This window comes from Mus caroli, chromosome 15 (genome assembly GCF_900094665.2).
Source record: "Mus caroli chromosome 15, CAROLI_EIJ_v1.1, whole genome shotgun sequence".
Taxonomy (NCBI): Eukaryota; Metazoa; Chordata; class Mammalia; order Rodentia; family Muridae; genus Mus; species Mus caroli.
The window spans coordinates 80,116,037-80,128,877 of NC_034584.1; the positions used below are offsets into that span (position 1 = coordinate 80,116,037).

Here is a 12,841-nt window from a genome sequence, read left to right on the forward strand (position 1 = left end):
GAAGGGAGGGGGAAGAGGACAGGGAGGAGGAGGGGAAGGAAGAGAAGAGAGAGGGGAGGAAGAGAGGGAGAGGGGGAGAAGAGAAGGGAAGAGGGGAGGGACGGGGGAAGAGGAGGGGGAGGAGAAGGAGACAGAGAAAGGGGAAGAAGAGAGGGAGAGGGGTAGAAGGAGAGAGGGAGGGGAGAGGGAGAAGAGAGGGAAAGAGGAGTAGGCAGGGGGAAAGGGGAGGGGGGAGAGGGGAGGGGAGAGGGTAGCCTCTATGATTGTGAGCTGAATAGAACTCTCTAGAAAAGCATTTAAGGGCAACTCCTCCCCCATCCTCCCTGAGACAAAAGCTTGTGGTGTTGTGTGCCTGGGACACACCACCTTCAGGGCCAACCGAGTGTTGAGCCTGCTCTGATCAACTTAGAATTTACAGCAATGGTTCTCAGTGGTCCTCCTGCGGCTGTGACCCTTTAATCCAGTTCCTCATGTTGTGGCGACCCCCAACCATAAGATTATCTTTGTTGCTACTTCATAACTGTAACTCTTACTACTGCTATGAATCATAAGTATCTGTGCTTTCGGATGGTCTTAGGTGACCCCTAGGAAAGGGCCATTCGACCCCACCCCCAAAGTGTTTCCCACCACAGTTCGAGGACCACTGATTCAGGATGAAATACGGCTCTGTCCTCTGATATTCCTTCAGCCCCTCAGAGTGCAGAAGGCAGCTGTCCTCACTGTTTCTTCCCTTCCCCATCTCCTGCTACTTGTGGGCTGTGCTGGGGGCAGGTGGCATCTCCCTATGGGGACCGCAGTCAGTAGTTAGGAGGGACACTGGCAGCAGGGGCCTCAGGGGGTTGGGTCTCGCACCCAGTGCAACCAGTGAGCTGACTTTGCGTCTACCTCGGGGGCCCACCTGACCCCGCTTGCTTGTGTGCTACAAGGCAGGCCAGCACTGTGCTGACTGTGCGCTGTCTGTTCTGTCCCCAGAGCGTGGTGCCAAGCCTGTCACTAACTTCGTGAAGAACCTGTCTGCCTTATCTGACTGGTACTCCATCTACACCTCCGCCATCGCCTTCACGGTGAGTGTTCTCCCAGGCTGGGTCGGGCCAGTGGGACGCCTGGTCCAGTCTTCCCCGTGAGACCCCTAGAGGGCAGCCCCCAGACAATTCTTTGGGCTCTAGGCGTGATCAGCTTCAGTCCCTCTGTCAGCAGTATGGGTGTGTGCAATGGTGAGCATCCTCATCAGCTGGCAGAACCCAGGCATGGGAGTGATGCTGGGGACGAGCAAGACCTCTTCCTGGGGCCCCACCTCATACAGAGCAGCATCCCTGTCAGTTGCCTGCCTGAGTAAAGTTCTCTCTTAAACCGGAATCAGCCTTCCCAACTGCCCCATCCCACATGTCCCGGCTCCCTGGACGTTAGTTGAGCAGGGCCTCGTCTCCCTTATTGCTGGGAGGAAGCAGGCAGGAACACAGCGTGTACCAGAGCGCTGTTTGCACATCCCTCACCTTCCAACACATCCCTAACCACGCTCCTCACATCTCACCCTCAGGTATACATGAATGCTGTGTGGCACGGCTGGGCCATCCCCATGTTCCTGTTCCTAGCAATTCTGAGGTTGTCCCTCAATTACCTCATCGCTAGGTAGGTGACCTGGGCTCTTGCATGGCTGCATTACACATGGCCATGCTGGGTGGACTGCTTCTCCATACTGTTGTGACACAAGTTATGCCATGCAGTCATTTTTGTGGGTGGTCCTCTGAGAGGCTCTGGAGACCTTAGGGGACAGGCAGTGGGTGGCTTAGCTTCGGTACAACCCCAACCGCCTCCCTGGGGTGTTGCATGTTTGGCAGGAAGTTCTCCCCAACCCTGGGGTGGGTGGGCAAAACTACAGGGCGCTGCACCCCCACAAATGCCCGATGGTTGTTGGTTATAAGAAGGAAGCGTTGAGCAGGCAAGGTTAGAATTCAGTGTTAACCACACGCACACGCACACCTCCATGGAGGCGCTTCATTCCAAGGCTGAGGCCGCTCCCACTGTCACTCTGTGTCCCCACTGAACATCCCTATCTGGAGAAGCCGCGTCTCCTGGGTTGGGCTTTCCCTGTGGTTGCTCCTAGCAGTGAACATTAGCCTTTTGCCTTGGCTTAAGGTAGAGTCCTTGACTCCAGATTTCCTCTCAGCCCCTGAGAAGACGACAAGTCCACATACCAGACAGTCTTCGCTATCCACTTCTGTGCCTGTCTCAGGAATTGACTTGAAAATGATTTTTGTAGGAAACGCTGAAATGCCTCTGAAGGGGTCTTAAGTCCCCATTAGTCCACGGCCCCTAATCACCATCAATCCGCTAAGAGGCATTCATTGCTGATGTCAATAAAACTTTATTAACAGACCAGTCAGTAGGCATGGTAAGATCAAACAGGCAGTGTTGGGCTTCTCCGTACCCACAAAGGCTACTACTGCACAGGCGCCAGCAGAGGAGAAACCAGCATGGGGTGGCCAGTGAGATCTCAGAGCCGAGCAGCCCAGCCTCTGGGGTCTCTCCTGTGTGTTCATCCCTGAAGGAGCAGATGGCCCCTACTCTAGCTGGCAACTCACTGGTAGCTCAGTGTCGTCCCCCCAAAGGTGACATTGTTCTCACGGTTGTGGTGGCTCCTGCTTTTCAGGGGCTGGCGGATACAATGGAGCATTGTGCCAGAAGTGTCTGAAGCTGTGGTGAGTCCTGGGGCAGGGCAGTCTGTCCCTCTGTCTTAACCAGTCAGAACTTATAACCTGGGGCCGCATCATGGGGAATCCACGTAAGCATCCTGCCCTGCCAGGTGCCAGGCATGCCAGCCCTGAGCTCCAGGAGGCTACCCACTCAGACACTTAGCCAGATCAATCTTTGACGTCTAGAAGCAGATTGCCCCGCCCATCTGTCCTGGCTGACCTTTTCTACCTGGGATTGATGTAGGGGCAAGAAGGGAATTATTATAGCCCCCATATAGCTAGTAGATAGGGAGGCAAACAGGATGCCAGACAAGTGGTCCTGGCTTTATCCTGGACCTCCTCTGTCTAGCCCCTGACTGGCTTGTAAATAACACCCTCAAAAGGGTCATTCAACTCCCAAAGGGCTCATGATGCCCAGGCTGAGAACCTCTGCTCTAGAGTCTAAAGGGACAGCTGAGCCTGTGGGACAGCGGGAGGCCACAATGCCTGTAGGCATACTTAATATTCCGTGGAGTGCCTAGGGGTTGGGCAGTCTCCAATAAGGCAGTCCAGTGTCTTGCCCAGTCCTAGGACTGGGGGGGCCCTTAGGAGATTCTTACTGAAGCAAGAGTCATATGAACTCAAATGGGCCTGGCCTCAGTTACCCTGTCTGTCAAGGAGTGAATGGGGGTCGGTTTTGACAGGATATACCACTGCAATGAGCTGGGAGGGTGAGTCAGAGCCTTTGCCCAGCACCGTGTATGCTCACCCTGTGGGGCCCCACAGCCTGTCTACCCCCTGCACTGGGGCAGGGCAGCAGGCCCAAGGAGAGACTCTACCCTGTGCCCAGCAGATGCGCTTGCACCCAGTCCCCCAGCTGTATCAGACAGCAGGGACCCACAGATCCCCGGGGCTGGGAGTCTTCATGCCGTGTTGTCAGTAATTTCTCTGAACTGTTAAATTTCAGTGGAAAATTCTCTCTCCCCTTTGACTGAAGGAACCCGCAAAGGAAGATCTGACTGTGTCTGAGAAGTTCCAGCTGGTGCTGGATGTGGCCCAGAAAGCACAGGTACCACCTCTGAGCTCGCCCAGTACCCTGGGAGGGAGGAACCCTCATCCAGAGGCCTTCCAGGTCTGCTGTGGGTTGACAAACCTCTTCTAGTCCATCTTCACTCTGATGAGGTGGCAGGGATACATGGCGTCCTGATCAATCTCTGGCCTTATGTGGACAGAGCCCTTCACCACCAGGGCTAAGCACCCCAAGGATTCAGGGCTGAGCATCCCCGGATGCTCAGAGTTGAACATCACCTGCCCTCTTCATTACATCCAGGGAGCTTAGCTTTAGACCAGACAAACAACTCAGACCCGGGAGTGGAGGAGTAGGGCCACCGGGCTCTGGTGACCTTGGGCTGTGCATTTCCCTGGTGCCTTCTGGGTGTGTCTGTGTGACTGGCAGGCCCTCGACCTTGTGGTCATGTCAGTTTCTTCTTCTTGCAGAATCTCTTTGGCAAGATGGCCGACATCCTGGAAAAGATCAAGAAGTAAGTGGCTGTCCCTGCAGCGAGGGTGGTGTGCACCGCCCCACCTGACCTCCATCTTCCTTCCAGCTTGTTCATGTGGGTGCAACCTGAGACCACGCAGAAGCTCTATGTTGCCCTGTGGGCCGCCTTTCTGGCTTCTTGCTTCTTCCCCTACCGCCTGGTGGGGCTTGCTGTTGGTAAGGGAAAAAAAAAAAAAAGCGGCCACCATCCTGGGAAATGGTTAGAGGAAGTGGCACACAAGATGGGGGTGGGGGGTAGGATGGGCCAGAGTGCCCGCCCTTTGTCTGCATGGATGTATCCCTTGCTCTCTCCTCAGGCCTCTACGCCGGCATCAAGTTTTTCTTAATTGACTTCATCTTCAAACGCTGCCCAAGACTTCGAGCCAAGTACGACACCCCCTATATCATCTGGAGGAGCCTGCCCACTGACCCTCAGCTCAAAGAGCGTGCTGGTGCCACTGTGTCACGCAGGGTGAGTCCCCCCCCAACCCCCACTGCCCTGAGGAGGGTGCAAGCTGATGGACCCTGACCTCTGGTTCTGCATCTGCTCACCAGGAGCCTGGTGTTTTCCAGATCTTAGCGGCCTTTGAGATAGACAGTGGAAAGCACCTAAGGTTTCCCCCTGTGACCACTCCACTGTCTACCTCAGGGACAGCCAGCCCTGGGAGGAGCGGGCCAGTGTGTTCTCCTCAGGGTCTTAGCTCCGTGAGGTGCTCAGGCCCAGCAGTGCTCTCGGGGATGTGTAAGAAGTTACATTTGAGTCTCCATACGCGTGTTCTCTCAGGAGGGGGTGCCCCAGAGACCCGCTGCTTTTTTTAAAGAGTGAAACACTGAGTTGGGTTGGTATGGTCACATTCTGGGGCCCAGGATAGCAGAAACTGTTGGGAAGCTGAGAGCAGCCATAAGTCGGAGTAGCCAGGCCTGGAGAAGCACCGCTGGGTCTTTTCCAACAAGTAGAGGGTCACCCAGGACACAGCTTGGCCTTGGGAGACAAATCAAGAGCTCATGTTAGCCCTGGACTGACTGGGACAGGGACTTCCTAGGGCTCAAGACCACATATCATAAGCGAGGACATGGCTGATACATCCTGGTGGAGGCTACCCACTGTGTCCCACAGGCCTCATGTGTCTGTGCTGAACTGTGTTCAGCTCTTTGCACTTACAAGTTCACATCACACCTACCCTCCCTTCTTCTTTTGCGACGGTCACATGTATGCTTGTTGTCTCCTTTCTGGCCAGCTGTCAGGGCATGACAAGGTACTGTGTCCGTGTGGAAGCCCCCTTGGGCCTGCTGTGAGCTAATGCTATGACATTGCCATGCCGTGATCGATTTTCTAGACTTGTGTGGCCAGTTGACTTGTGAAATGTCAATTTTAACTGCCCGAGTGCAGAATCCATGCCGGGCAGCCGTGTCCTTGTGTGTGCTGGAGCCCAGGCTTGGTTCCAGCACTGTGCGCGTCCCTGGGGGGGGGGAGGGGGGGAGAAGTAGCTCATGTAGCCCAGGTAGCAAGCGGAATCTATCCAATGCAGCAACTGAAAAGGGCCTGTGGGAGCTACACCCTACTTTTTTCAGAGGGGGTAGAGCCTATCTGTCAGTTTGCAGCTGGTATAGGCAGGCAGGCAGGCCAGTGTGTCCCGTACCAGCAGCAGGTCCAGCTGCCTCTCGCCAGAGCCTGACCAGGACTGTGTGCTGTTGGCAGCTGCAGACAGCCTCATCACGGAGCTACGTCTCCAGTGCTCCAGCTGGTCTGAGTAAGGACGAAGATGCTGGACGCTTTCACAGCACCAAGAAGGGAAACTTCCACGAAATCTTCAACTTGACTGAAAACGAGCGCCCACTAGCAGGTAAGCATGCGATGAGCCCTTGACCCAGCCCGTCATGGAGTAGAGGGAAGACTAGGGCAGGGTCTCAGCCCACACAGGAGGAATGACCCTGCCTCCAGGACAGGCTGAAGAAAAGGCCCAGACTTACTTCGCAGGAGAGGTGACATAAGAATGTGGGGTCGTGGGTTGTTCCAGGGATCAGGAGGAGGCGTTGACATCATAGTCCCTGAACTGTGTTTTCAGTGTAGATTCAGGTGAGCCTCCTGAATCCCCAGAGAGTGGGGCTCAGCCCTGCCTGCCCACTTGCTGGGAATTCTCATATCATTAGCATCAAGGTACCAACCTGATCCCAGCCCAAGCGGGCCCTGACACTTTGGCTTGAGTGTGCAACCTGTCACAGATACCTCAAGACTGGGTTGTCCAGTCAGCCTTCTGGAAGGGTGTCCAGTAAGTGCCTGAGATGCGGAGTCTCCTCCTGTGCTGCAGGTTTGGTGTAGGGAAAGCTGCCATAAGTCAGTAAGGACTGCAGCTTGGTTTGGTTACCGTCAGAGGAAAGCCCCCCTCGCCCTGACACTAGGCAACCTCACTCCTAACAGGCCTCCCTCCCCACCCCTTCCGTGGACTCTGTGTGTATTCCTGGTGCTGGGATGGAACCAGGGCTGGCCTGTGCCGGGTGAACACTATGTCCCCATCAGCCCACACTTGGACCTGCTCTGCTGGTCCCTCGTGGATGTGGTTACATCTTTAACAAGTTGGTGCTGCCAGGACCAGCCTAGGTCAAGGCCCAGGTATTCCCAGAGGAAGGAAATCCCAGGTCTGTTTCCTCTCTCAGTGTGCGAGAATGGCTGGCGCTGCTGCCTCATTAACCGAGACCGGAAGATGCCCACGGACTACATCAGGAACGGGGTTCTGTATGTGACAGAGAAGTGAGTGATGCCACGGGCCCAAGCACGACTGTCGGGGAGGAAGTGGGAGAGGGTCTTCCCCAGGTCCCAGACACACGCCCAGGTCCAGCAAGCAGGTTCTGCATTGCTCCGGCCCAACCTCTGTTCCACACTCTGCCTAGCTCTCTGGACTTCCTAACTCCATTCCCTGGCCAGCCCCGCCCTCCCTTGGGCTCATGAATTCTCTCATTTGGGATGCTCGTGTGGGGTTCGTGGCTATTCAGATGGACAAGGGGTAGAATCTCTCAGAAAGTGGGCTTTATAGTGACCTTTGAGGGTCCAGTCCATGTGGCTTGCTGTCTGAGGCTAAGCTAACGGTAGCTTTGGCCTTTCTCCACTCCATGGGACTATAAAGCACTTTGTCCACGCTATGCCTCAGCACCTTGTGAGATCTGAGGGAGGGCTACAACAGGGGTAGGGTATATAAATGGCCATCCTCATGGGACCCTTTCCCATCCTGTCCCCCACACCTGCAGCAATAGTCATAGCCCCAGGTCCCTACCTGTTCACCCTGTCAAAGGAGTCTGCCCAGGAAAGCCTGGTGGGGCCTCAGGACACCTCCCTGCCACTCCCGTTAGCAGAAAGGCCTAGCTGGAGCACAGAGAAGTTCGGTTTCTTCCAGGTGCTGAGCGTGGTGGGTCACCGACCATCCACGGGGGCTGTGGAGGCTGTTGGGGAGGACCCTACTTAGCAGGAGCCCCTCTGGCCCAGCAGCCTCCCCACACCTCTGTATTTCCTCCCCATCTAGTTACCTGTGCTTCGAGAGCTCCAAGTCTGGGTCATCAAAGAGGAACAAGGTGATCAAACTGATGGACATCACAGACATCCAGAAGGTGGGTGCCCGCCCAACCCGCCTCGCTCACAGCCTGGGGAGTCAGTAGGTCACAGAGATGGAGAGGTTTGTGGGGATGAGCCCAGGGTTGGGGGAGGTGTGATCTCCTTCTGAGATAGTTAAGTACCTTGGGCCACAGTGCAGTCTCACTTCTCCCATGTCCCTGGGAATCACCACCTGGCCCAGTCAGTATGATACATGCAGAAAGGAGTGAGAGCGACGTCTGCCTGACATGTTGGACTCACACCCCCGCGGCCCCAACCCTGCTTCTCGGATCTCATGTAGTCCAGGCTAACCCTGAAGTCAGTTTTTTGTTTGTTTGCTTGTCTTGGATTTGTTGTTGTTGTTGTTGTTCGTTTGTTTTTGTGTACACTGCTGGGAATCAAACCCAGGGCTTCGTACATGTTAAGCAAGCAAGCTATCAGCTGAGCTACATCCCAGCCCTTGCTGTGAAAAGAGAATCAGACCTTCTGCCTGGGTCTGAGACGATCTCCGCCCCAAGAAATGTTAGGGCTTTGCCACAGGCACTTACATGCATTTGTACGCGTGGAGTGAGGCTTAGCGGTTTCCCCAGGGGGTTGGTTTGTAGAGTGCACAGTGTCTGGAGGGCTCGGGGGTGGAGCAGAAGAAGACTGAAGGTTCAGAGGAATGTTGAGCATGGGACCAGCCAGCTTCCCCAACGAAGTAGCCTGGGTCCAAGCTGGCAGTAGTCAAGAATGGTCCTAGTACTAGACAGGGTCCCTCTCTTGCCTTGGCTCAGCCCATGGCTATCTACTTACTCCCCGAGGTTACAGTCAGGTAACCAGAAGGCACACAGTCAGGCCAGGGCCAAGATCGTCCTAGCCTATCCTTAGGGACCAGCCATGCTGACAGGTGACCTTACACAGACTATCAGCCACACCCCGAATTGCGGGGAGGGCACCACAAAAATCAGAAGGCACAGCCTTTTACCTCCTGTTGCTGGGGTGTCCTAGGCCTGCCTCTGCAGGTTTGGTGTCCTTGTACCTGACCTGTAGGAGTGTATCCTGGAGGAGGAGAGTGTCCTGGACGAGTGGGGACTAGCGTCACCCCTGTCCTTAGGAGAAGCTGGTGGCCCGGTCGCAATGGTTGTACTCTTTCATTTCAGTACAAAGTCTTGTCCGTCCTCCCTGGCTCAGGCATGGGAATTGCCGTTTCTACACCATCAACCCAGAAAGTAAGTACCCGGCAGGTGACAGTCCCGTTCCCCCCCCCCAACCCCTACCCCTGGCCAGGGGACCGGAGTGAGCCTCCCTGGGATGTGGTTTCAGCTTGAGGGGAAGCTCTCTTCTCTCCCTCAACACAGGACCCTACTCCATGGACACAAGGTCCAGAAAGCTTAGCTTGGGTGGGCGCCATACAGTTACAGGAGGCCCAGAGGGAACGGATCCTGCAGCCATTCAAGGAGAAAAGGCTGGGTCCTCGGGCTAGAGTCCTCTGGGTGAAAAGAGTATCTGGCCATCTGCCAGGCTGTCTACACCCTGCCAAGCTGCTGCCCTTGTCTGATAGGGGCCATAGTAGCCCCCCAGCCTGGCTATGAAGCACACATCCTCCCACAATCCATTTCTTCTCCACCAGCCCCTGGTGTTTGGTGCCATGGTGCACAGAGATGAAGCCTTTGAGACCATTTTCAGCCAGTATATGAAAATCACATCTGCAGCGGCCTCTGGTGGTGACAGCTAGTATTGACTCTGGGGTGTTGCTGGAATCCTTTCCAACCGCTGGCTGGAGGAGTGGACGTCCTCGCGGTCTTCGGCAATAATTCTCCTGGACTGTGGCTGGTTATATTGGCCTAGGCTCTGCAGACCAGAAGGGCTGGAACTCACATGGAACGGTGCTGGGCTGGCCCGTGCCGAGCGCATGAAGCACCTTCGTGATCACCTGTGGACACAGGTGGGCAGAGGATCCTCTTAACCCGTCTGAAGGATGGCACACAAGACACTGGTCCTTAGGCCCTGCTAAGCACAGCCCCTCACTCTCCTTCCCAGCCTGGGTGCAGACCCAGCCCCTGCCATCCTGAGAGGCTCCTTGGTCTTATGACCCCTGTTCTTCAGAGGCTTTTTCCACCAAAGCCATAGCTGGGAATGGTTGTGACCCCTTCCTGCAGGGGTGGTAAGATGGAGAGAATGGTGGGGAGGCCCCTCTCCAGTGAAGAAATGGCCAGTCATCTCACCCAGCCCTCAGACCCTCCTTCCACGTTGGACCTGCTGTGGGCACTCCGAGGCTGTGGGTAGGGCCTCTTAGGGCTTGGTGTTTTGGGGGTACCTGCCCCTCCATCAGTGTCTGGGCATGAGCTATCACTCGTCCAGCTCGTCTCGGCCTGACACTCCAGCTAAGAGGTCAGGCCAGTGGTTGGTGTCCTGTGAGGGCCCAGACTGGCGTGTCAGCAAAAGCACACCTTTTTAACACTTGGCTCTTTGGAAGGTTTCGGGGGCGGGCATTCTCCACCCTGCTGTTAAGTGAGAGACTCCATGGTCATCTGGCTGGCGTTTGGCCTCCAGGCTGCAGTCACTCTGGGTAACCTGATGGGTTCAAGGAGCTGTCCCGAGGGGCTCTCGGGAGTTATGGGAGGGCCCTGGGCCACAGCAGACAGCTGTGGGCAGAGCCTAGAGGTTAGGGGCCGGAGTTGCCCTGTCCTCTAACATCTAACAGTATTGTCTCTTACTGCACGCTCTGCAGGGGTAAGGCACATCCCATCCTACCCATGCTCCCTGCCCCGACAAAGGTGGAGACTTCACAGGTGGGCGATCTTGCAGGCCTGGGCCTCTGAGGGGGGCAACCAGGACGCCACCTGTGAATCTCCCAGGTGGGCCACTCTCGTCTCCTTCAGCTTGTCCCGAGTCCTTCAGATGTCACTGAGATCGCTTTTTTTGAAGAAACAGAAGATTATATTTTTTACAGAGAGCAAAGCTGTCTTTCTTATTTTTGTACCATTTTTCAAATGTAATTTTTACCTTTGCTCCAACGCTCGTTTGCCGGCGTAGGTGTGAGGCCCGGTGGCTTGGGCTCATGACACCTCATTCCCAGGGGACTTCAGGCCACACACTGGGGGTGGGAAGGGCTTGCCAGGCAACCAGATCAAGCACACATACCACTCCAGATGCGTAGCAAAGGCCACACAGCTCCAGGTACATAGAGGAGTCTGGACAGGGAGGCGGGACCCTCCACCCAGGGCCGTGGCTTGGGCCCCTGGAATATGCTTGTGCTATGAAGAGCACGGAATCAGAAAAGGAGCACCCCAACGTGCCAGAGGGAAGGCAACATGGCCTCTGACCTGTCCGTGAGGATGGCTTCATGGGTGATAGCCACACATGGTGGCTAACACTTCATGGACCCTGGCGGTGCCCGGGTTGATGAGTGTTGCCACCCTGGTGTGCTACAGAGAGGCCTTAAGCAGTATAGGCTTTCGGGGTGGAATTCGTGGTTTAGTTTGAGTCTTTTTCTTTGGGAAAGAGAGATGAAGACTGACCATGGGCCAGGGCAATGGGTCAGGGAGGTGGTGGTGGCCCCAAGTTCTATCATTAGCCACCGGCAGATCTTCGAGTAGAGCTTAGGGGGTCAGGGCTGGGCCAGGGGCCTATGTAGCTTCTAAGCATCCATACAGAGAGACACTGGGGTTTGTACTGGATTGTGTGATCTGGGCAGGTGTTTAATTGCTCACTAATCACTGACCTAGAATGTTCAATTTTGTATGTGTGAAGCTTGAGTCTGTTTTGGATCTGTACATAATTGTTGCTGGTGTAACTTTTGTTCTACAAAAGGATCATATTCTATAAAGAACTGATAGGAAAAAAAATCCTCTGTCACTTTTTTTTTTTAAAAAAAGAAAACCTTGTTTAGATACAAAGTCTTGTATAAATTATAATTTTTATTTAATAAACCTAAAATGCTCTGTGCTGAGTCTGGGGAATCCTCTGTTCTTAACTGAGTGTGTAGATGTTGGTTGGTAGAGCAGCTGGGTAACTCCCAGGTCTATACCACACCAGAGTCCTCGTGGCCACTAGTGCCATTTGGGTCTGGCACAAAACTGTCTATGAGACTGAAGGCTCGGGTATGAAGTGGGATGGGGAGTGAGTGCTGATTGCTCTACTGCGCCCCCTGGTGTGAGGGAAGCTAGGAGCAGGAAGTAATCCTGGGGATCCCAGAAGACAGACCCGGAAAAGTAGCTGGCCCTGGGTGTGTGAGGGGGAGTCTGGACCAGGCAGTGCCTTGGGGTTTGCAGTGTTGGCCTTGACTCCATTGAGCTGTGGTCTCTGCCACCCTGGGGTTCTGAGCAGAAGGGTCTCTGGCAAAGCTGTGACTTTATTGATTCAGATACTGACATTGGGCACGGGGGAGATACGAGAAAACCTGGGAGTCAAAACCCAGATGGGCACACTGTTGGTGCCTGGCCCCACCTCTGCCCCAAATGAGCGGCCAGAAAACTGCCCAAACATCTTTGGAAAGGGGCTATAGGGTCATAGGATGGGCACTGCACGTTCTGTGCATTCACCCACACATCATCCCACTACTGGCCCATCCTGACATCTATCCACACTTCATACACGTGTACTTCATCCATCCATCTTCTCTCTATCCATAACATATACCATCCATCCACCCACCCATCAATCCATTCATCCACCTACCATCCATCCATCCATCCATCCATCCAACCATCCATCCATCCATCCATCCATCCATCCATCCATCCATAGCACACACTGGCTTTGGTGCTGTGACATAGCATAGTCAGAGTTCCCTAGGAACTTGGCAAATAGAATACTCTCAGCTCTCCCGAGAGCTCATCCCACCATGACATCCCAATCACTCCTCTCTCGCCCTCTCTGTGCCTCTGCAGTTGTCCTTCCTGAGCCTGTGGCACGACCTCTCAGCTGTATAACGCCACCGTGCCTAGTCCTGTTTGAGGTGCTCATCTGGTTCCCTTAGGCCAGGCAGAGTGTCTGAAGGCGCAGTGCATGCAGACTCCGATACATGCTGCTGTGGCTGGCTCTACAGGGACAGCATTCATG

The 12,841-nt window shown here is 54.9% G+C and overlaps 1 protein-coding gene across 5 annotated transcripts in view; it reads left to right on the forward strand.

Moving 5' to 3' along the window:
- Gramd4 (GRAM domain containing 4) overlaps positions 1-11,678 on the forward strand; it is a 77,730-nt gene extending 66,052 nt beyond the window's left edge. For all 5 annotated transcript variants that reach the window (XM_021183290.2, XM_029469884.1, XM_029469885.1 and 2 more), the window contains 12 exons: positions 973-1,064; positions 1,538-1,629; positions 2,651-2,699; positions 3,670-3,741; positions 4,170-4,213; positions 4,280-4,389; positions 4,530-4,684; positions 5,912-6,056; positions 6,868-6,961; positions 7,728-7,812; positions 8,938-9,006; positions 9,408-11,678. In XM_021183290.2, coding sequence (XP_021038949.1) covers positions 973-1,064; positions 1,538-1,629; positions 2,651-2,699; positions 3,670-3,741; positions 4,170-4,213; positions 4,280-4,389; positions 4,530-4,684; positions 5,912-6,056; positions 6,868-6,961; positions 7,728-7,812; positions 8,938-9,006; positions 9,408-9,512 — 1,112 coding nt within the window. In that variant the 3' untranslated portion in view covers positions 9,513-11,678. The remainder of the gene's footprint in view (positions 1-972; positions 1,065-1,537; positions 1,630-2,650; positions 2,700-3,669; positions 3,742-4,169; positions 4,214-4,279; positions 4,390-4,529; positions 4,685-5,911; positions 6,057-6,867; positions 6,962-7,727; positions 7,813-8,937; positions 9,007-9,407) is intronic.
- Positions 11,679-12,841: the final 1,163 nt, after the last annotated feature.